The sequence below is a fragment of the Enhydra lutris genome, unplaced genomic scaffold (assembly GCF_002288905.1).
Source record: "Enhydra lutris kenyoni isolate GAN:26980312 unplaced genomic scaffold, ASM228890v2 scaffoldscaffold35, whole genome shotgun sequence".
In the NCBI taxonomy this organism is placed as follows: Eukaryota; Metazoa; Chordata; class Mammalia; order Carnivora; family Mustelidae; genus Enhydra; species Enhydra lutris.
The window spans coordinates 4,226,558-4,250,697 of record NW_019154119.1 but is presented as its reverse complement, the minus strand read 5'-3'; the positions used below and the strand labels follow the sequence as shown (position 1 = coordinate 4,250,697).

At 38.0% G+C, this 24,140-nt stretch overlaps 1 protein-coding gene across 3 annotated transcripts in view; it reads right to left on the bottom strand.

The window, feature by feature from the left end:
- Nucleotides 1-24,140, bottom strand: part of LOC111154052 (intersectin 2) — a 110,299-nt gene that overhangs the window by 33,954 nt on the left and 52,205 nt on the right. For all 3 annotated transcript variants that reach the window (XM_022513411.1, XM_022513410.1, XM_022513409.1), the window contains 9 exons: nucleotides 22,163-22,338; nucleotides 21,710-21,854; nucleotides 18,523-18,728; nucleotides 16,577-16,641; nucleotides 14,611-14,777; nucleotides 11,184-11,229; nucleotides 10,979-11,100; nucleotides 9,156-9,252; nucleotides 8,554-8,745 (listed from right to left, as the gene is read on the bottom strand). In XM_022513411.1, coding sequence (XP_022369119.1) covers nucleotides 8,554-8,745; nucleotides 9,156-9,252; nucleotides 10,979-11,100; nucleotides 11,184-11,229; nucleotides 14,611-14,777; nucleotides 16,577-16,641; nucleotides 18,523-18,728; nucleotides 21,710-21,854; nucleotides 22,163-22,338 — 1,216 coding nt within the window. The remainder of the gene's footprint in view (nucleotides 1-8,553; nucleotides 8,746-9,155; nucleotides 9,253-10,978; nucleotides 11,101-11,183; nucleotides 11,230-14,610; nucleotides 14,778-16,576; nucleotides 16,642-18,522; nucleotides 18,729-21,709; nucleotides 21,855-22,162; nucleotides 22,339-24,140) is intronic.

Here is a 24,140-nt window from a genome sequence, read left to right as displayed (position 1 = left end):
CTGGGACTTGAGTTCTAACTCCATCACCGACTAACCCAGACAGGTACCCGAAGTACTGAGTCCATTGCTCAGTACAAAGAAAACGCTTAGTAAATGTTAGCTGTTCTTTTCTTTTTTTTTTTTTTAAACATTTTATTGATTTATTTGACAGAGAGAGACACAGTGATGGGGGAACACAAGCAGAGGGAGTGGCAGAGGGAGAAGCAGGCTTCCTGCTGAGCAGGGAGCCTGATGCGGGGCTCCATCCCAGGACCCCAGGATCACGACCCGAGCTGAAGGCAGACGCTTAACCGACTGGGCCACTCAAGTGCCCAGAACTTGTTCTTGTTTAAAACGAATGTAAAACATGATTACGAAGACAAAGTACTCAAATAATAGGCAAAGGATCTAAATACTCTTCTCTCCAAAGACATACAAATGCTCAACAAGCACAGGAAAAGACACCCAGCATCATTAGTCATGGAGGAGATGTAAAGCAAAACCACAGTGAATTGTCGCTTCACACCCAGAGGGACAGCTACAATAAGTCAGAGAATAACAAGTGTTGGTAAGGATATGGAGAAAGAGAAAACTTGTGCCCTGCTGGTGGGAATATTAAATGGTGCAGCTACTTTGGAAAACGTTTCTCAAAAAGTTTAACACAGAGGCGTGTCTGGGTGGCTCAGTGGGTTGAGCGTCTGCCCTTGGCTCAGGTCATGATCGTGGGGTTCTGGGAGGGAGCCCCATCTTGGGCTCCCCACTCAGCAGGGAGCCTGCTTCTCCCTCTCCCTCTGCTCCTCCCCACTGTTCATGCTCTTTCTTGGTCTTTCTCAAATAAATAAAATCTTAAAAAAAAAAAAAAGCTAAACACAGAATTGCCATTTGATGTAGCAATTCCACTCCTACCTAGTATACTCCTGTATACCCAAGAAAAATGAAGACATATGCCCACACAAAAACTTGTACACATTTGTAGCAGCGTTGTTCCTAAGAGCCAAAAAGTAGCAACAACGCAAATATCCATCAACTTAAGAATGGATAAACAAGTATCCACACAGTGGACTACTACTTAGTCATGAAAAGGAACGAAGGGCAGAGGCATCCCACAGCATGGGTGTACCTTGAAGATATGATGCTGACTAAAATAAGTCAATCACGAAACCCACACATTTTATGGTTCCACATATATGATATGCCCAGAATACGCAAACATATGGGGATGGAAAGTAGGTGAGTAGTGGCTGCCTAGGGCTTGAGGTGGGGGTTGTATAGGAAGACAGGAGGGTAAAAGTTAAAGGGTACAGGGCTTCTTTTGGGGGTGAGGAGAATGTTCTGGAATCAGCTATCTCTGGTGGCAGTCGCACAACACTGAATATACTAAAAAACATTCAACTGTACACTTTAAATGGATAGACTGTATGGTATATGACTTATCTCAATAAAGCTGCTACCCAAAAAGTGATATGTTCAGCTTTATCCTTCCAGACACTATTCTTAAAGATTCCTGTCCTTGTTGGTCACATTCAGTCTTTGCCTCCTGGCTGCTTCTCTGTGTGTACTTGCTACAAAGAGGAAACACTGTGCCGCCTCTGATTTTCCCTCTTTCCTTTTCCCTGGTTCCAGTGCTGGCTGCACTGCGGAGCCTCACTGCTCTAAAGGGGGGCAGTGGCCGCACCCTAGTGTAGATGGTGAGAGCATGGGCTCTGGAGACAAACCATGTGGGTCTGAACCCAGCTCTACCACTTACTGGCTGTGTAACCTCGGACAAGTTATTTAGCTTTTGCTTTCATTTCCGTATCTGTAAAAAGAAAATCATAATGAGGAAAAACATTAGGGAACTTCAGAGAAGTACCTAAATTAGTAAGGGCTCAGTGAAGGGCACTTCCTTCTCCTTTTCATTGGTCTGAGCAATGGCTGTGCAGCCAGCGTGTCCTTGTTCTCCTAGAACCTGTTTCCTGCCTCTGTGGGTGCTTTTGCGGACCCACCCGTAACTGCTGACACCCTTGGACGGTCAGCTCATCTATGTTCATGGGCTCAACCGTCAAGCTGAGTTCCTCCCACGGGCTGATGTCCTGCTACTCCAACCGCCTGCCAGACAGGTCTATCTTGGTGGCCCACTGGGGCTTTGTAGAAAAAACCAAACTCTTCTTCTTCCCCTAACTCTGACTCCTTACTGTAGCTGGTGGCACAACGATCCTACCTGTCACCAGGATACAAACCTGCCCACACGTCCCATCCATTACCAACTCCTGCCAATGTTCCTTCAGAAACAGTTCTTAGCTCTGTTTCATCACTTTTTCCCCACCTTGGCTTCATAGCAGAATCATCTGGGCAGCTCTGAAAAACCCCCACACGCAGACCATGCTTTAGACCATTTAAATGAGGACTCAGGCATCAATAGTTTTTTTTAAAGCTTCCCAGGAGGTCCCAATGAATCTCTCCTCTCATTCAGGCTAGAGAATCTGATCTAGCCTTTGGTCCGGCTCTCAAGCCCCACCTTGCACTGATTCTGGCTTTGCACTTCCACTGCAGCCATAATGAACTGCTTATAGAATCACCCCCTCCATTGTCTCTTGTCTGTCGTACTCTTCACCGTCCCACCCATCTGGCTTACTCCTATTTATCTTATAGGTCTCCCAGTCGCCTCCCCCAGGAAATCTTCTCTAATTCACCCATCTACAGTGAATGAGGTAGTCCTCCTCTGTACTCTCTTGGTGCCCAGTGAATGTCGATCACTGTGCTTATTAGTGTGCTGTTCTAGAATTATCTGCCTGTGTGCCTGACCCCCTCACAGAGCAATGTGCTACCCGAGCCCAGGACTAGCTGACACTTGTTTTCATAATCTTAGCAGTTAGTTCCTGTCTGGCCTTATGCAAATACTCAGTTCCAGAGATGAGGAAAGGTTTTCTGGAAAGAGACTGTTTACGCCAGACACTGACAGATGGGTTGGATTTTGATACATATTTTTTCACTCAAGGTGAAACCACCAACTTGATTACCTGTAAATGTCAACCTCCACTTAAGTCTGGGCCTCCAAGTATTCACTACAATTTCTTGTACACAGACTCTTGTTTTATACTGAGAATGTTTTATCTTAGGTTTGCAATGAGTATCAACTTGTAAGTTCCCTCCAATTTTTTTAGAAACAAGTTGGAGTAAAAACTATAAATAACATAGTAGTCTATTACCCTAGATCATATTTTCTTTTACTTTCAAATCAAAATTTCTTGTGCTTTTGAGATACGTATGATTATCTTGGATCAAATTATCTCAATCTTGACCATTTAAAAAATTTCTTTTGCCTTTTGTAATATGAAACAGCTCGCTGGCCTGTACCCACAGACTATGTCAATGAAAAAGAAATTCCACAGAAATTCAATCACGACTACATATAATTAAAAATACGCTTCAAAGGGTGCTTCAAAAGAAATACACGATACAAGTAATGTAGTTTGTGTCCTTTTAATAAACACACTTGCATAGTCATATTACAATTTTGTAAAAATAAAAACAGATGACCTCATGCCAAGCGTGCCCAGCATCTGCACAATCTCAACACCTTTAATACTATAGTTTCAAGACACACAAAATAAAAATTTAAGGCAAAAACAGCACTTTGCAACAATTTAATGACTTATTACAGGAGCGTCACAGCAGCATCCAATAACGCCGCTTCAGGCGAAGTCTCTCAGTGTTTCCGTTACAGATTCTGTTTACAAGAATTTATAACTAGGTAAAATTTATTCTAAGAAAACTTGGCAAATAAAGCTTTGGACTGGAACTGGCATTTCTTTCTCTACTTTTCCTTCCCCCACTTCCTTTTAAACTGTCACTATTCATTTTGTATTTTAAAATAACAGTTACATTTTTAAATTGTTGTACTACTTTAAAATGACTCTTTTAAGATAAAGTTTCAGCGGAAACTACATAATGGGTGGGACTGACTTAAATTTTTAAATTTGCTAAAAAATCAGCTTCAGTTTTAGAACTTACTTTTTTCATCGCTGGAAAACCTATCAGGTTTAATCACATACTTTAAAAATGATTATCACAAGTGCTGTGAAATGTGTAAACCTGGCAATTCACAGACTATATACCCCTGGGGATAAAAATACATTATGTGTTTATTAAAAAATTTAAAAATTAAAAAAAAAAGAAGAATTTACCAGCAAAAAAAAAAAAAAAAAAAAAAAAAAAAGATTATCACATACTACAATCTTGAAATAAACAGCTTTTAAAAAAAAAAATTAACAGTATTTGGAGTCTTCCTATGGGGTTCAGATTTATCCCCATTTTAAAATTCTGTGTTCCTGATAAACCCTTTCCTTCTAATGTTTCTTTCTAAGCCAACTAAAAGCCGCCTCTCATCCTGAACGAGGAAGAGAGCAAACAACGTGGCTGAACGGGAGGCACTGCGAAGGACCGACTGCATGAGCTTTTAAGACGGATTTAGGTTCTTTTACATGTCATTCAGTTTCCTTTACTTTTAGCTTTCTCTCAAATATATGGCAAAATACCTACACAAAGAGTGGTATTTCAGGAAATACAGTACACTTATTTTCCAGACCAACATCCAGCTTAAGTATGCCCCTATGGGATTTGATTTAATCCATGAGTACCTGATGAATGTATTATTTTTCTGACTGATTACAGATGCTAAGCTTTCCTTGAATGTCATTCTTGATAACTTATATTTATCAGGGTTACGGTGAAGTGATTTGAACTATAAAAATACCTGAAATAATTTATCAGTGTATTAGATAAGCCCAAATTCAAAATTAGAAAGAGAAAATGTTATACCAAATTGTGCGGCTAATTAGCAGCGGTCTGATTTCCACTCTCAGGGTTTAAAATGGATTTAAAGTAACTGTCCTTAATCTGAACCCAATCAAACAGTGCAAAAGCAAAAAGTTCAGAAAATAAAAGGCAAGACCAAGTAATCCGTACAATCTGGAAGATCAGCTGAATTCACAAGGACTCAGTCTTTGTACTGTCTCCTTTAGTGACTGCAGGCAATCTGTTATCCCACCTGTAAAGTGTTATTATTGCTTTCCTATTAACGTCATATTTTATAAAAGTACCATGATGATGCCAAATACTAAAAACTGAGGTGGTCTAATAGTTAACTAGAAATCCCTGCCCCAGGGAACACACATGTACATTATCATACATCCCAGGAACGGTAAGCATTTTGAAACACAGACATTTGAACTTTGTAAAGTTCTACCTAAACTGTTGATTCTTTCTTAAGAAAAAAGTTATGATTTAGGCAATGACTGATATTATTCATTCACAATGTATAGGCACATTAACATAAATATTGCACAAAATACGCCTCTAACTGAAACTCAGAGATATAAAAACATATTTCACTCTTCCTAAAGAACTCTGTGAGGAAATAAGACTCTGATTGTATGTACACTTTTCCTGATAATACTCTGACATTCATGAATAGTAGATTGCACTGCAGTTTGTAAACATTTTAAATTGCATAAACTTCTCATTGATTTTCAAATACAGTTTAATACTGCCTACTAAAACCCCTTTTTCTTTCAGCTAGATACTCTCACATCATTTACTTATTTATAATAATGTTTATTATCTTTAAAGTGTTTTCTGTTCAAGGAAAAGGAGTAAAATCCTATGCCAAAGTAGCCAATGTGTCTGAAAACAAAATATGAGCCAGAGAATTCTGGATGGTAAAACCAATCTTCTAGCCTCAGAGCAGCTTCATGGACACAGAAAAATGCTGCTCTCACACATCTTTTCTTCACTTGAATTCATTCCGGACTGAGCAGAGCCTGTATGCCTGCCTCAGTAGCATTTAAACTGTTCAAGGATTCCTTATGATTTTTACTAAATACATTAAGAAGAACGTCAACGCGTGTCCTTTTATGACCCGGGACAGGTAGTCACCTAATTAAAATAGGTATCATGAATTTTGACTTTAGAATGTATTCTAGATCTAAACGCTAAGGCAGGGAAGGTTTCCTATCTCACAGTCAATGATAGGAGCCTTTCATTCCTCCAAAAGAGTCCATTTTTAGGTCCCCAACAGAGAAGTAACACCTGACTGCTACAGCACACGGTGCAGGACCTTCCTCAGCTCAGAGCTCACAGACCCTAAGGAACTCCCACAGTACAGTGCCCGTTTGTGCGTGGCTGAGACGGAGGAAACATAGCCCACTCTGCACATCCTGCTGGGATAGGCTGCTTTCCTCTTTTCTGAGAAAAAGCTTCCCAGAAGTGTTATTGCTCCCACCCAGAAACACACAGAAAATACAAAAAAGGTTATTTCCAGTTCTTGGCCTTTAAATGATTTCAATATTGGTTCTCATGGTGGCATATTAGAAAGTAACAGTAAACAGTGCATATCTGGGAGCAAATCACATATTGAACCAGTTAAGAGCTCACTGTGATTAGGATCAGATCAAACATAAGAGCAAAACATAAGCAAGTTTTATCTGAACTGTAATGAATATACATGTTGCAGTAACATTAGAAAAGCACGGCAGCCCATTCCAAACCAGTGAGAATAGTTTGTGCAAATAGTGGGTCTTTGTGTGTTTGAACTCCCACCATGTAAGGGCAAACTCAATATGCATGCTAATGACCTACAATTACCAAATTAAAAAAGAAGAAAAATGCTAAAGGATGCCAGAGTAAACAGCAGGGAAAGCCACACAAAGACCCACTATCCTTTAACTTGTTACAAATAAATTTTAACTGTAAATTAGAAACATAAAGAAATAATCACAAGTGGCTCTAACATTCAAACGGAGTTAATGAATTGTGTAGGAGATATTTGATCAGGGCTGCCTGCCCTGCCTCCACGCTAGAGTCAAACTTGGATAGTGGGTCTCTGGGGTGCTTTCACACTGGAAGACAACATTGGGTCCTATAAAAAGAAAAATGAGGAATAAAATGAACATAAAGCAAATTAAGTGGGTGAGAAAAAAATTTGACTAGTAACATGCAACATCAACTAAACAAATCAGAACTATTAAAATCCTCAATCTTTAAAAAACATCCTAATCACATAATAAAATGAAAACAGTCATTGTTAAGGGCCCAAGAAACACAAATGGTAATCTAAAATTTAACCACTTTTCACAGACTCATATACTCCTGGCTGTTCTTCCTTTAGAACAGTTTTTATCTCTTCTTTGTATTCCTTATTATGTAAGACTTAATTGGAAAAGAGTGTTCCTCCACTGGAAAACAAGAGAAACAACAACGCACTTGGAAACCTGTCCCTTCACATCCTGGAAAAGCCAAACGTATCGCTGCACTGGGTGTCTCCAAGGTTCACTAGCCAAGAAGCTTCCAGACCCCACAGGTCTGACAAGTATCTTCCCCTCCCGGGGCCAGGGAAGGTACCTCACGCATGTCTAGTTAATGAGATAAGCGGGCAAGCTCTGGAAGCTGCCAAACCATCAGCAGAGCTTACAAACGGTCATGTAGATAGCCCACATTTTGGGGGGATGTTCAAACCATAAAAAACTCAACTCCTCCCACATCCAAATTGGGAAATTCAGTTGCTTTATCTAAAGGAAAGACTTTTCCCAGGATCAGAACTATTTTTGGAGCTACAAGCTCTACAGTGAAAATAATGCTCTAATACTTCAATTTTATAGTACTTATAATTTTATAGAATTTATAGTATAAATTCATAATACTTGCACTGAATCATAAGCACATCTCAGATTGACTGGGTTACCATTTATGTGTTCTCAGAAACTAAAATGAAAGGCTAATAAATATTTTAGATAATTTCACAATGATAAAAATACAAATCATGATGAATCATGATGTATTCTGTAAAAAACAAAAACAAAAACAAAACAACCAAAATCAAAAGGGTGGGGGAAAAGTGACATTTTATAAAGGTAAAAAGCATTTCTAAGTGCTTTTTATTCTCTAATTATTATAAATGCATGTTTATTGTCAAATATAAGAAAGGCTAGGCAATTACTAAGAGATAATTTTATAAAATACTGTATTTCATACTGTGATCTGGATCCTTGTTCTAAAAACAGTGAAACAGATCTTGACTCATGTATCTCTTATGGCATTAGGCATCTTAAAAAAAAAAATCACCTAATAGAGTTTTGCAAACAAACAGTTTAATCAGGTTTTTAATTCTCTGCTAACCTGGATGATGTGTAAATATATGGATATTAAATGAGAAGGTTGCAAAATTAATAGCACCTGTACTCTCAAAGGGTAATTTGAGTAGATGCTCTTTATTAACCAGAAAAAGATCATTAGAGGTAAAAAAGGATGGTGGTAAAGGGAAGTTGAAGTATAGACTGCTCTTTAACTCAAGAACCTGTAAAAGAGTTGGCATCTTTTCAGATACAGTCTAATAGTAAGGTCTAAAGCTAAGAGAAAAAGTATTTAAGCAGTCTAACTTTTGATTTTGTGAAAAAATTTCTTTCGCAATTTACTGCTTTCATCACTAATACAGACTTGCTAAGAAGAGTGCTGAGTTTAAGACATGCTTGGGGACAGAATGTGCTGCATATTAAAGCTTTTGTACTAGCTGAGAGCAAACAGTTCGGTATTACTCACACTGTTGACTTGGATCGGAGTCTGTTGTCATCTTAACATAGTTTGAAGGAAAGAGACCAGTCACCCCGTTGATTTCGCCCTGCCACCAGTCAGGATCATCTTTGTTCAAAACATTGATAAGCTGTCCCTTGGAGAAATTCAGCTCATCCTCATTATTTGCAACATAGTCATACATGGCAATCACCTGACACACTACCAGAAAAAGAACAAAATAATAGATTAATTATTCCTACAAAGATCCCATGTTAAAACTAGGCTAAAATTTCCCTTGAGCTGCTCTCTCTCACCCTCCTTCCTCCATTCCTTATTTTACAAAACAAGAATCTCCCAGATACAGTTAATCCACATGAACTACTGCACTTTAAGTATGAGAGCAGAGGAATTCCACCTTGAAAAATTTGAAGCAATTAAGTGGTTGGTTCAATTATCACCGAACAGTTGACTGTTTCCACACAGAACTTTCTAGAAAGGAAGTTCTCATTAGGTAGAATTATAAAAAGAAATAATTTTTACTATTTTTCAAAGTTTATGTTAATCTAAGAAGTTGGTGAGTTTCAACAAAACTTCTAGAAGCTGCGACACAAGTTAACCCACTGCCGTACCAGGATGAAAGGCAGGTGTAGTTCTTTCACTGCTTGGACCCAAAAGTTTAACGTGGCTGGCAGGAAACCATCCTTTCTGTCGCTTTTTTCCTCTGGCCTGTAAGATCAGCAAAAGGAATATGAAAGATGAGATTAAAAACAATTACTGAGATATAAACTAAAAAAGGCTGTGTAGTAAAGAATTTAGCCCTGTCCCAAAAGAGGTATGAACTCTACCTTTGGCTCCTGGGAGGTAATCTCTAAACCTGTGGTATGTCCTGACTGCTCAGTGTCTTATTTTCTCTGGGGGCCTTGACATTGCCAGACAGTTTAACAATGTGACTTATGGTGGATGCTTTGGGTCACATATTATGAACTCAACCCCCAGAGGGACTGGAGACTCATTCAAGCCATATGGGCAGAACCATGTCTATGTGATGGAGCCCCAGTAAAATCTCTGGACACCAGACCCTGAATGAGCTTCTTTGCTTGGCAATACTCGGCGGTATGTGTTGTTGCCAGGAGTTAATGCTGTCCATGACTCTACCGCGAGAGGACAATGAAAGCTCTGTTTTTGGAACTGTCCTTAAATCAGTCCCATATATCTCTTCTCTTGGCTAATTTTAACCTAAATTATTTTGCTGTAATAAACCGCAACTAGGAGAAGAATAATTTCAGTCCCTTATGAGTCATTCTAGTTAATTACTGAACTTGAGAGTGATCTTGGGGACCTCTAAACTTAACAACTGGTGTCAGAAGTTAGGGTGGTCTTGGGGACTGCTGAATTCTGCAGTGACCTTCCAGGTTAGTATCAAACAACCAGAAGATTCAATATGCATCTCCAAGTGGTGTTAAAATGTCATTGTAGAAGGCTATTAGGAGGCCTTTGGGCCTCAGAGTACTCTGCATATTTCACACAAATAATATTTATACACTAAAACCACTTTTCTAGAGTTCTCTTAGTAAGTTCAAGTTAACCTTAAAATGGTACAGTGCACAATGAACATCTCTTGGAGCTTTGTTAAAAATTAATACAGAGATCACAAATACAATTTGTGGAGAGCCATGTTTCCCATTTAGTTGGGTTGATCTTCAGAGCAAAATAGGAAGGTGGGATTTCAGGGGGTTATTCAAGATACTGAATTTTGAACCTCCACTGCTCTTTAGGAACTGTGTAAGGCTGATGTGCAAGAATGAAGCTGTGTTTATCCTCCACATTATAATCACATATCAATCTTACATAAAAATACAGCTATTATACCCCTCATCATCTTTTAATCTTAAAATGCTTTTTAGTTTTTCTAGTAAGGAACTTTTAGGAGAAAAGAACTCTCTTTCTGAATCAAGACATATGCAATAACGGTCTCTAACATTTTAGGAAAAAACTAGGTTCATTTATGCCTACATTTCCTTTCCTTTCACTGCTGTTTCAAAAGCATAAGACTATGGTGGGCAAAGTCCAACAAGTTTCTCAGTACATAGTCTGGATCATGTTTCTTTTCCTGGAGAGAGGCTATACCCTGGGCTTATCCCAAGCAAAGGTGATGCTATGCTTTCCTTTCCTTTAAGAAGGTGACCTGTGGTTTATTAAAGCAGGTATTATTGGAAAACAATTATGTCTATATAGAAAATTATTCTTCATACTGTTACTTATAATATCAGCTCAAATGCGCTAAAAATGAACAGGGAAAATACTAGAGGGAAAATAATACATTAAAATGTTAATACTGATTACCTTAGGTGGTATGATTATAGGTGATCTAAAAATTTTTAATTTTATTTTTTAATATGAACATGCATTACTTTTATAATGAAAATGATAAATGTTACTTCAAGGTTATTACCTGTAATTCCCCTTGCCACCACCCGCTTGAATTTTTCTTTAGGATTAATATTAACTGCCCTGGTGCAAGACTTAGTTGTTCAGAACCAGAAGCCACATATGCTGAAGTTACTTGAGCAATCTCTGAAAAGAAGACAGATAAGAAACTATGAATTCAAGACAATTAAAACACTATAGTAATTTTCCAACTTCATTATTATACATACCAGGTTTCTTGTTTGATGTTCCAGATTTGCTAGCACTCCCAAAACTCTGTAAGAAAAAGACGTACTGTTTTACCATTTTCTAATAATCCAGATGTAAGAATGCAAAGGTTACTAGGAATTAGAGATTTCTAATTCCCAGGACTGTTTCTTTAAATGAAGATCAAAATAACAATTAGTCTTTTTTTTTTTTTTTAATTTATTTGACAGAGATCACAAGTAGGCAGAGAGGCAGGCAGGCAGAGAGAGAGGAAGGGAAGCAGGCTCCCTGCCAAGCAGAGAGCCCGATGCGGGGCTTGATCCCAGAACCCTGGGATCGTGACCTGAGCTGAAAGCAGAGGCTTTAACCCACTGAGCCATCCAGGTGCCCCAACAATTAGTCTTATATTAACCAAGTAAGTAAAGAATCCAGAACATTAACTACGGGGAGATCTGGTCTACTAATAGACATTATACACAAGTGGTTGATGTTGGCATCCAATGATTCAACAAGAATAGCTTATTAAATGCATCTTTCCTGAATACCAAATGTGACCAGATACCTCTCATTTATCAGGTTAGCATCAATGCCCACCACCTACAACATACCTTAAGGCATATGTGAGTTTTACTGCTGCTACCTAGGAGTCAATGTTTTTAATTCTTTTGCATATTCCTCCTGAACCTGACGTAAGAACAAAAAAATCCATGCCCTGGGTAGCAACTATAACCTCAGTCTGACTTTACAGGACAGTTGCACCAACAACCTTTCTTCATTTCAGGAATCTGAACAAGTGAAGGGAAGGAACGGAACACCTTTCTTCTGTGAGTGAACACAGCTATAGTGGAAGTACTGAGGCTGAAGAGATGCTAGGCAAGGGCTAACGATTTCTGAGCACTTACACGAACAGTATTTAGAAAACACCATTTGTGTGTAACATATGTGGGTTACAGCCGATGAATTTTACATACAGTCACTTATTTAATTCTCACAATAACCCTATTAAGTATTATGATTATCCCCATGTTACAGAGAAGGAAACTGAGGTACAGAAAGGTGAAATAACTCGTCCAAGGCCTCTAAGTGTTAGAGCCAGAAGTCAACCTAGATGGTTCTCACCGGGCAGTTTGCGGATCCCTGGGGACGGTCCTTGAGCCCCTATCAAGGGGTTTTTTCATTAAATAAAGACCTTTTTCATTCACAGTATTAAGACGTTAATTGCTTCTTTTGCTGTGTTGACATTTACCCCAAGGAGTAAAGCTGCTGATGCCTTAGCATGAATCATGACAGCGGTGTGAAATTATACTAGAGGTCACAGTTTTCACAACCACATAATCACAGGACAAACAAAACCGTCTTCCCTTAAAAATGTCCTCAGTCGAGCAGTAAAAATGTTAAGAAATCTTAGTGAAACACGATCTTTTTAAAAATCCTGTGTGACTAGATAGAAGCAAGCCTACAGCGTTTCCGCAGCATACTGAATAGAAGACGGCTATCTGAAGGAGAAGCACTTGTGTGATTAAACTGTGAGCTGAACTGGGGTTTTCACTGGACGTTTTTACTTGAAAGAACAACTAAAGACAAACTCTTCAGACTCGGGATTTAGCAGACGCTTTCTCCAAGATAAAGTATGTCTGTCACATTAAGGAATACAGCTGACAGGACTTGTGGCCAATGATCCAATTCGAGATTTCAAGAGAAAATTGAAATTTTGGAAAACCTGCATCTATCACCATGAGCTTGGCAGCTTCAAAGTATATGAAGATTTTCCCATGAGATCTATGGTGATATTAACAAATAAATTTTTTTGATATTGTATAATGAAATGTGGCAATACAAGGAATATTTGCATAACTCAGGGATTCCATCTTTCCCAAATGACCAATGCATGGATTTAAAAATCCATTCAATGTCAAAACAGCGTGGTGAATTTTAATGTAACAGTAAGAAATGTTCACTGATGTGGCTTTAGATTCATGTGTAACTAACCTGTAACAATTTAACACTTACTAAGTTTTGGTATAGTAATATCAAAGCATAACCACAGGCACCTGAAAATGTTAATAAATACTCCTGTCTTCTCCCGTATCTGTGTGAGGTTGAATTTTCTTCACATATGTCAACCAAAAGAATGTATCACCACAGACTGAATACCGAAACAGTGAAGAATCTAGCTGTCTTCAAGGTAAGCCAGACATTAAAGAGCTTTGCAAAAATACAAAACGATGCTACTCATTCTAACAAACTTTCTTCTTTGAAAATACATTGTTGTTTTTCATAAGAAGCAAGTTATTTATATTACCATGTAATGGGTTTACTTTTGTTACTTTATTTTTTAAAAGATTTTGTTTATTTGTCAGAGGGAGTGAGCACAAGCAGGAGGAGTGGTAGGCAGAGGGAGAGGCAGGCTTCCCGCTGAGCAAGGACTCTGTCCCACCCCCAACATGGGACTTGGGATCATGACAAAAGGAAGATGCCTTAACAGAGTGAGCCATCCAGAAATCCCTACTTTTGTTACTTTAAAATAAGTATTTTTAAAATTCCATGGTTTTAATTTCTAATATGGAAAATGTAACTTTGTGTAACCCATATATATATGTATTTTAATCTATATATGTATTTTTAAAAATACATGAAAGATTTTATTTATTAGAGAGAGAAGAGAGAGCAAGTGGGGAGTGGCAGAGGGAGATGTAGAAGCAGGCTCCCCAACGAGCAGGGAGCCCAACGTGGGGCTCCATCCCAGAACCCTGGGATCATGACCTCAGCCGAAGGCAGATGCTTAAGCAAATGAGCCACCCAAGCATCCCCCACCCATACAGTTTTAAAAACTCTTTAGCGTGCCCAATAATTTTTTAAAGATTTATTTATTTATTTATTTATTTTAGAGAGAGAGAGAGAATGAGTGGAAGGGGAAAGAATTTCAAGCAGGCTCGCCGCTGAGCGCAGAGGCTGACAGACACAAGGCTGGATCTCAAGACCCTGCTGAGATCATGACTTGAAGTGAAATCAAGAGTCAGCCGCTCAACTGACTGAGCTACCCAGGTGCTCCTAAAATCCCCAGTAATTTTTAAGAATGTAAAAAGTTCCTCAAATCAAAGAGTTTGAGAACCGCTGTATTGTACGGCACTAGTGGTAGGATAAAAAGAGCTGCACCAGAGCTGCAAAGATTTACAAACTCCTTGAAGGTGATCCCTGGGATCTGGGACTCCTTCCTAGCTTCAGTAACCATGACGCCCAGCTCTACTTTTGGCTCCTACTCTTTAGAAATTTCATGAAATCCTGTCCCTCTTATCTAACAGGATCCCCACAATAAATTCTATTTAACTGGTACCACCTTCAGTGGTCTCCTTAAAACCAAAGCTTGTCTATACATGGGTCTCTATTTTCAGTATGAATCTCAATACACAAGAATGGAATAATTTTGTTTCTGTATCAAAATAACTCTACCTCTTGATCTTTTGGCTTGACATAATTTGACGGAAAAATTCCAGTTCTATCTCCAATGCTTCCTGTCCACCACTCTCCATCTTTCTGGGTCACCAATATTTCTTCACCTTCAATGAAAGTCAAATCTCCAGGTTCTACACTTGAATATGAATAAAGTGCAATATACTCTGTAGGAAACAAAACAAAAAGAAATGAATTTTGGTTGTCAGATTATAGAAAGAAGAAGATTATGTTAATCTCCAAACCTTGTGTAAATTAACTAAAAAAGACCTTGTAAGTAGGAAACCAAATGTAAAAAGATATTAAAGTAGAAAAAAGAAAGAGGCAATTATTTAATAATTTCTAGAAAAAGATTATTTAACATAAAGCTTTATCATAGGGTTTCTTCTTTTCCCTACTGTAGCATCATCATCACCACCGTCTTATCACAGAGAATCCAAAAACACAAATAGGTAGAAGTATCTCTACAGAGTTAAGATATGAAAATAGTTTTTCAATTTCCTTACACAAATTATATTTTAATATGCTAAGTTCTTTTCTAATTCTTTTATATATCGTTATGGAAATGCCCAATATTCAGCTGACATCAGTACCAGTAGCCAAGTTCTACCACAGTGACCTGGCTCCTAGCACAGTGCTTGGCACAGAGTAGATGCTCAATATATACTGGCTTCTTTGGGAAAATATATTGGCTTTGGTTTCCATCCCTGTCATTACTGCTACTTAGAATAAACAGTCAATGACCTGGTTGTAGAAGTCTCTCTTAGTTTCCAGTTAATTTTATTTGTCAACATGGAATTTCATCTGTACATCATAAACTAGAAATGACTAGGAACACCATCTACAACCTACTTACTGTTCATGTTCCCAGTATTACTGGGTGATTTAACAAAACCAAAAATGCTTACAAGGTTTAGGTATGCTGCAATTAGCAAGGTCTTCCCCAAACACTCCTTCCTCCCTTCCTAGACTCACTTCACAGCACTCATTCCACAGTGAGCCTATGTATGGGTCCAGTCTGGCTGGTGATCTGAGCTCCCTAACCTTTCACAGCCATGCCCTGGCTCTTAACTTTCCCTCCGTCCACAAGAGCTTTCTCTTCCCTTGTCACTATGCGAAATTCTACTCCTTGCTTAAGATGATCCAACACTGCCTTGTCTGTGGATTCATAGGTCCTACTCAAAATTCAGTTCTATGTACTCATTACAGAATTTCTTACAGTGGTTTGCCTATACTCCCCAGTCTACTGTGAGGACTTGGGAAACTGTGTTTTATTCATCCTTGTATTTTTCAGGCTTTAGCACAGAAACTTTAACATAGTAGATACTGAATAAATGGTTTAATTTATCATTAAGCTAATCTTCTTGAGCAGTAATGTAAACATAAAATGTACTTCTACTATTCAACTCATTTTACAGGGGACGTACATCATTCATTTATAAAGCTATGTAAGTGTTAAATAAATGTCAGAAACTTAGGGTGGATAATCTTTCATTTTTTAGTACATTGAAATAAAAAAATAAGTTATTAGTCAGCCCAAAGGGCTATAGAAAAAAATTTCTTTGTAATAATTATGATAAAGTGTACCTTGATTTCAAATCCTACTTAATGATTTATATGATACACTGTAATTAAAATGCAGTTTGTAAGTAAATGTATTAAAATCGCCTAAACTGGATATCTAAAATAACAGGAAAACAAAAACCTTCATGCTATCTCACTGTAACATTTTTCATTTATGATCTTATTGAGTCTATGCTGAATTTTTATAGTACTGATTTTCTAAAAGTGCCGTATGTTTTCTATATTCTCAATATTCATATGAAATAGCTAAGGGGCAGGTTCTTCTAAGCCTACTTTAACAGCGAAGACATGGAAACAAGGCAAATAACAACTGTGGGAAGTCAGATAATGAGTCAATAGCTAATCTGACTCCCATTTAATTTACAACTTGCCAAAAACTCACCATCTCCAACGGTAGAGGCCGCAGAGGTAGGTTTCTTGTTTATAGCTGCATACAAAGCTTCTGGTCTGCCAAATAAATACACAAACAGATTTTAAAAAATAATGAAACAAAGACATCAACAAACAAAAACCAAGAAAGGTGATCAGCAGGTGTTTGCAGTACTTTCTTTTAGGGCTTTCTAAAATTAATTTAAATATTGTCTCAGTACACAGGCTAGAAATATTCTCATAACACAAAATCGTTAGGGGACTAAGAAGGGCCTAGTTATAAACCTCTAAATTTTTTAATGAAGTAATTTCAACACGATTTATAAATAGTTTTTTAAAGTGTGAGATACTTTGCCTTTCTAGAGGAATTTAAAAGACACAGTGCTTTGGTAAATGGACAGTAATTTAGTAAAGCACACAGGGGGCTTGGCTTGGTATAGGGAGAAACAAGAAGAACATAATATATTAATTTTAATATTTGTTTTGAGCATAGAACTTTATTTTTATATTTCAGAAACAGTAAAGCTTTAATTTCTAATTTAACCCAAGAAACTGTCTTTAAAAATGTGGAAGACTGTCGTACTTAAGAACTAGACATCTGTAGGATGTACCAGTGCTCCCCAGGACCCTTGAGGAAATTATACAGTAAGGCAGTTCTCAGGGAACAGACTGGAAACTTACTACAGCTCACGGTCACAGCTTAAGAGACTGCCTTGTTTAAGGCATGATCTCTCCATTACTGCAGGCTTTTAAGTTGCATGCCTTATCTGCTAGAAAAGGTCAGTAACTGAATGAAAAGTTAGGGGGGAAAAGCATTTAAACTTACTGTCTTTGCACTTATGTCTTCTACTCCATAAAATTTTATGGTGTTTAAATAGATAATTCCTATCAAGGGCCCAGCTCAGTGCCAATATGCACCCGTCAGCTCTGAATTGTTATCACTTACACAATTTTAAGTCTAAAATTCCATGTCAGTCTGAAGAGTAAATTTCTGCATTTGAACTAAAAATTCCTACAAAGAGTCTCCGCACTGAGAAGGTTTTTAAAGATTAATTTACTTTTTTCATCTCATCAATTAGAAAACTGCAAAGTAGGTAATTCTATACAGCCTGACAAAAAAAATAGCAGAATCCGAACTCAAGCCTCTTGATTTCCAAAGACCTGTCTCTTTCGTTCAATCAGATCACTTTTCTATTTAGATCAATTTCCATGAAAAACACAAGAGACAGCTGCCCATTGCTACATTAGAGTACTTATTTCTTAAACATCTTAAATATGTCTGATGATCTGACTCCTCTGCACTGGGAAATAAAGGCCAGAGACCTTGTCTAATTTTCACTTGCTGTTCTCTGAAAATGGATTCAACTGACTGTTCGTTCACTGACTCCTCTGCTTATTCACTGAGCTAACATGACTGAGAAGCTAGTGTGCACCAAGATGACATGAGGCAGGGAAAAACTGAAAAACAAACAAACAAAAGACATGGACCCTGTCCTCCTGGAGCGTATGCTCTAGTAAGGGATATGGGTAAGATAATGCGTAACTATAGCCCAGTCTCTTCTGAGCAGTTAGAGAGGTGTGATCTTCAAGGAATTCTGGAGGCCCAGAAACTGCAAGCCCTCCACTCGGGCAAAGTAGACCTTTATTTAAAAACTGACAATGCAAAATAAACAAGGAAGAAATGCTCTAAAGGAAATGAAAAAGAACTTCTCTAACTGACCTGATAGCACAAAGAAAACAACAGATCTCAAATTTTAAGCACTTTGAGAATTTTAGGAATCTGAAATAACTAGAATAAAAGATATTCTAAAACTGGTATAAATATCTGAAGTGCACTTTTTTCACTCCAGGAATTGCCCTCCTGATGGTCAAACTCAAGCGTAAATGTTTTACATTCTACGGTGGACTCACTAGGGAGAACACCAACATCCACATCTCATGGAAACACAAAATGCTTACTCTTCCCGCTTGACTTCACTCCCAGGGATGATTTTGACATAAGATTTTGGAAACCATCCTCTTCCTCCATGTACCTCCCCAAACCACCAATTTTCTTGCTGCTCCAAGACAGTAATAATATCATGTTTTGAGAAGTTCAAGTGGTTATCTTTCTTTGCAGTCCAAGAACAAAGGGCCTGTGCCTTTAGGTTTTCTACAACCTGTCCCTGTGAATACAAAACCACAAAATTAAAAAAAAAAAAAAAAGTAACCGTGATTTCTTTTTCCTAATATATAACTTATTAACTGTTTAAACAGAGACAAGTTTGGTGTGGTGGTGACTTAAGATAACCTTTATCTATCAACCGATTTAAAATGATAGATGACGGAACATTTGAATAGCCTTCTGTTTGTTAAAGACTGAACACCTACCATTCAAGGAAACATCTTGGCATGAAGGAATACTAGATTGGAGGAGAAACACTGGACACTCAAGAAATGTTTTCATAAATCCATCAAGCTGACATCATGGAACAAGTGCAAAGAGCTACTACAGCCCTTCCTATCCTCTAGTTCCTGACACCCCCTCCCTGCGGTCACCACAGGTCAAAGGTCACGCTACTAACCAATACAGATAGGCTGTGTTCTCCTCCCTCCACTTCTTAGCTTTCGCTCCCCAACTTCCTCCTGGTATTCTTACTCATTCTCCTTTCCTTGCTCCTCTTGGAGGAAGGAGTGTTTTGTTGATAAGGCTCATCTCTTTACCTATGCTCTAAATCTTCTACTATACCCTCCATTTTCCAAAAATATTTTGTAACATCATGAAGTGCCTCCCTAAAATAGCTAATCTCGCCACCTCTCTACTTAATTTCTACTTCTAAATTCCTTAAAGACAGGAACTCAATCCATTTCAATTTAGGTTCTGCACCCACCACACTACTGAACCTCTTCTTGACAAGGTCACTGATAACATCAAAGCACAAAAAGCTTCTTCCAAACCCATATCTTCCCTGATGTCTGAACAGTGCTGACATTGCTTACACCCCTGTCCTTCAGAAAACTCACTCTCTGGTGCTTGATGGATTCCATCTTTGGTCCAGGCCCTTTCCTTGCCTGTTCCCACATGACTTCCCTAAATTATCTTATTTATGTCTATGCCTTCTCAAATCTTAAAAAAAAAAAAAAAAAAAAAAAAAGATTTTATTTACTTATTTGTCAGGGAGAGAGAGAGAAAGAGAGCACAAGCAGGGGGAGTTGCAGGCAGAGGGGAGAAGCGGGCTCCCCACTGAGCAAGGAGCCGGAGGTGGGACTCGATCCCACTGGGATCATGACCTGAAGCCCAAAGGCAGAGTGGCTTCCTCAAATATATATCTTAATTATAACTTTATCTCCTGAGCTCCAGTCTTGTAAGTCAGACTCTGCTTATGCGGCCTTCCCACCACGTTGTCTCTAAACCAGATACCTAAGTTGCAGGTGTGGGATGCATTTTTGGAACCCACGGAACCCACTCCTCTTGCAATGCCCACCAAAGACAATGCCATCACCTTCCTTCCCATTACTCAAGCTAAAGATCCTGAAAATGTATAGAAGGGAAATCCATTTCCTCTTCTCCATGTTTTCTCTCCTGTGGCATGGGTTCACGTCATCCTCTCGCTCCCCAGCTACTGCAGCACCCTTCCTTTCTTAATCTCCTTCCTTCGCTTCCTTCCACTCATCTAGTCCCTATACTACTGGTGGGGTTAGGTTTCTAAAATACATACCTCTTAGAAACTTTCAGGGGCTGCCCACTGCCAAGCTGCTGGGCACTGTACCAAACATTTCACAAACATACCTCTACCTCTAACTGCACTTCCTGACCCTTTCTCCACAAATCCTGTACTCTGGCCACACTATAAATAATTCTCATCCTGCAAACTCTTTGTGTTAACATGCCTCACTGATCTTCCCCAACTTATTTTTTCACAGGAATAACGTTCTTTCTCTGTTTGCTACAATCTTGCTTATCTTCACCTTCCCACTCAAACACCTGGCTCATTGTGAACCGTGCTCCAATTTCCACAGACTGAATGAGATCTGTCTCAGCTGTATATACCTCAAGACTTTGCAGAATATCTTTATGACAATACTTCTCATAATTTACAATTATTTATTTCTTTTTTAAAAAAGATTTTAAAGATTTATTTATTCAGTTGAGAGAGACCACAAGCAAGCAGCAGGGTGGGGGCAAAGGGAGAGGGAAGAAGCAGACTCCCCACTGAGTAGGGAGCCCAAAGGTGGGCTTGTTCCCAGGGCTTGGAAATCATGGCCTGAATCGAAGGCAGACACTTGACCGACTGAGCCACCCAGGCGCCCCTACAATTATTTATTTCTGTGTCTGTCTCATTAGATTATGACTTCTTAACAGCAGGGATTTTTTCCCATTAAATTTCTAGCACATAATGAGATGCCTGGAACCAATGGTCACATAATAAGCATTTTTTTGAGTGAAGGCATATCTCTGGACTCTATTGTGATGAAGTCTGTGCTTTCTTTTCAATAATGTTCATGTAAAAATGCTTGATCTGCAATTTAGATGTAACAGTTAGATGTAATGGTCACATCTAGATCAGAGGATAAATATACATAACATAGTTCCCACACAAATAACTTTTTTAAGAACAAAAAACCAAAACCTCCCAAGCCCAAAAAACTTCTTACAGCAACTATGAATTAAGAATAATATAATCAGACTTATAACAATGACATTTTGAGCTTAGAAACCTTAACTAGTAATAACTGGATGCTATGAAAATGAATCACTGGGAAACGTCTAAGTAATAATTTCTTTACATCACACGTGGATAGTAAGAATAGAAACCAAATGCTACAAACTCTGATTAAGAGTAAATGATGCCTTTGTAAAAAATCTTCATTCTATTTTATGTGAATAGAAGCAATGTCAAAGAATAAAGAACACAGGGGCGCCTGGGTGGCTCTGTCAGTTGAGCGTCCAACTCTTGGTTTTGGCTCAGGTCATGATCTCAGGGTTGTGTGACTGAACGCTGTGTTGGGCTCCGCACTCAGCACGGAGTCCGAGTTTCTCTCCCTCTGCTCTTTCCCCCACTTGTGTGTGCTCTCTCTCTCTTCCTCTCTCTCTTTCTAATAAATAAATAAATCTTTCAAAAAGGAAAAAAAAAAGGATAAAGCACACAAAATTAAAAATACACACCTGTCCATGAATCGGTGATACAGATCCAGGGGACACAGTACGAGTAAAAGCTGACTTTTTCTGCCATGATGTATTAACAGTTAGGTTTGTAAAAGATACATTTTGATAATCAGTCACTGATGCTGGTTGATTTGAAGAAAGTGATCTGTAAATACAACACTTCGATATAAGTACAGTTAATCATTTAAAATCTAGTGAAGTACTACAAATTTATCAGCTTGTATATAATTTACTTTGTGTTTAAACACAATTTGTGGGAAAAAAATTCATGAACAAAGTACTGTCCTACATTTTTATTTATTAAATTCCAGTATGAAATTTGGAACAAAAGGTACTCTTGGAGAGCCCAGCACAGATTAGATTATGATTACGTAGCACGCTGACACAAATACCTATTAAGTATTTATACATTACCAAAAAAATGCATAAACTCCACTGTTCGCAAAAACTTACTCAGAGGAAGTTGAGGTAGCAGATACAGATACTGTAGGGGGAAGTAAGGCCTTCTTAGGAGACACAGATTTTTCACCTGATGGCATTTTTTCTACGTAGTTGCATGGAAACCAGCCAAAATTTCCTTGAAAACTACCATAAAGCCAACCAGGTTCTCCTATGGTTTTTTCATCAACCTATGGAAACAAAAACAAGGGTTAACAATGGTTAGGATGCCATGGATTTACAAAGGAAGGAAATGCAGACTACTGTATAGTAGCCGCATTTTCAGAATTAAGCCCATTGAACTAAAGAGTTGATGCCATTTTCTACAAATTAATAGGTCACTCACTATCTCTAATGACTGACAAAGTGCCTTTTTAAAATTTAATTTTTAATTCCATCCAAGTTAAATATGAAAATAGTTTACAAAAACAAACAGCATTCCACATGGTTTATGATAGAAGACCCTGTCACTCATTATGCCCTGATTTCCACTCCTCATAGTAACTTGCCATTTTCATCTGTTTCTTCTGTATTACCTTCTTTACTTCTAAATAACGTATTTATACTACTATTTCTTGAATGTTTCAATTTTCTATTGGCTTTTGATAATGGAAAATCAACATTTAACTGTCTTTTACTACATCTTCTTATTCTATCAATACTGCTATCTCAAAATTTTTGGTTAAATTATATTTAATGTTTACATTATTATGACTGTAAATAAATTTTCACATCTGAATTATGCACTATTCTGATAATTACACTTACTTTCTTGCAAACTTGTTATTATCCTGAAGTTAATCATTAATTTTTGTTTTGCTTAGTCTTTTCTGTTCCTCTGACAGTCTTCTTGAACTCTCTAAGAGTTCTGAATACTATTTTTCAACTGGTAACACACATAGGTGGTTTATAGTTTCATTTTTTTCCTCCCTTTAATTGCTGAGTAATGTTACATTGTATAGATGTACCACAATTTTTGTTTAAATGCTTACACCTAGTGATGGACATTTGAGTGGTTTCCAGCTTTTGGCTATTACAAATAAAACCATGAACGTTTGTGCTCGTATATTGATCTTGTATCCTGCAACCTTGCTTGCTAAACACACTCATTAGTTCTAGCATAGCTAGCACAGCTGTGTAGTAACTATAAAATGGTGTACTGAAACAGAACAAAAGAAACCCCTGCTGAAGTATCATCCTGTAGATCTAGATTAAGACTACTTTAAAATAGCCAATCCAGAGCACTAAAACTGAAGACAAGAACGTAACAGACCCCAAGGAAGTATGCAACCTAAAGTAGCATGCTCAGCAATTTATCTGATTTAAATGCTGGTCTCAAAGCACGGATCACTGACAGTTATGAATACTGGCATTCGAATACCAACTTCCTCCTTTTTCTACAAACTGTTAAAAGTCTACTTTCTTTAATATTTTTTCCTAATATTTTCTACCGTTCCAAGAAGAAAAGGCCCATTCGGGGTGCCTTGGTGGCTCAGTGGGTTAAAGCCTCTGCCTTCAGCTTGGGTCTTGATCCCAGGGTGCTGGGATCGAGCCCCACATCGGGCTCTCTGCTCAGCAGGGAGCCTGCTTCCTCCTCTCTCTCTCTCTGCCTGCTCTCTGCCTACTTGTGATCTCTATCTGTCAATAAATAAAATCTTTGAAAAAAAAAGAAGAAAAAGAAAAGGCCCATTCATTTAATCTTTAGAATTAGACCAAGTTTGCTTTGTCAGGGGTCAATTTTAACCAATTTCATATCTGTTATTTATAGCTCCGATTAATTTTTACTTGGCAATTTACACAGAGAATTAAACTAGAAATTTTTATATAGTTCGCACAGGTTAATGGAAATTATTACTTCAAAAACAGCATTATTCCGTATGAACACTAGAAAAATAGGTTGTCATGGAAAATGTTGCCAGGGCTCAGTAGAATTTGTAATCTTTTTCACTTTCAAACAAACCTCTTCTGCTACCGTCATCCATTAAGTTGATTA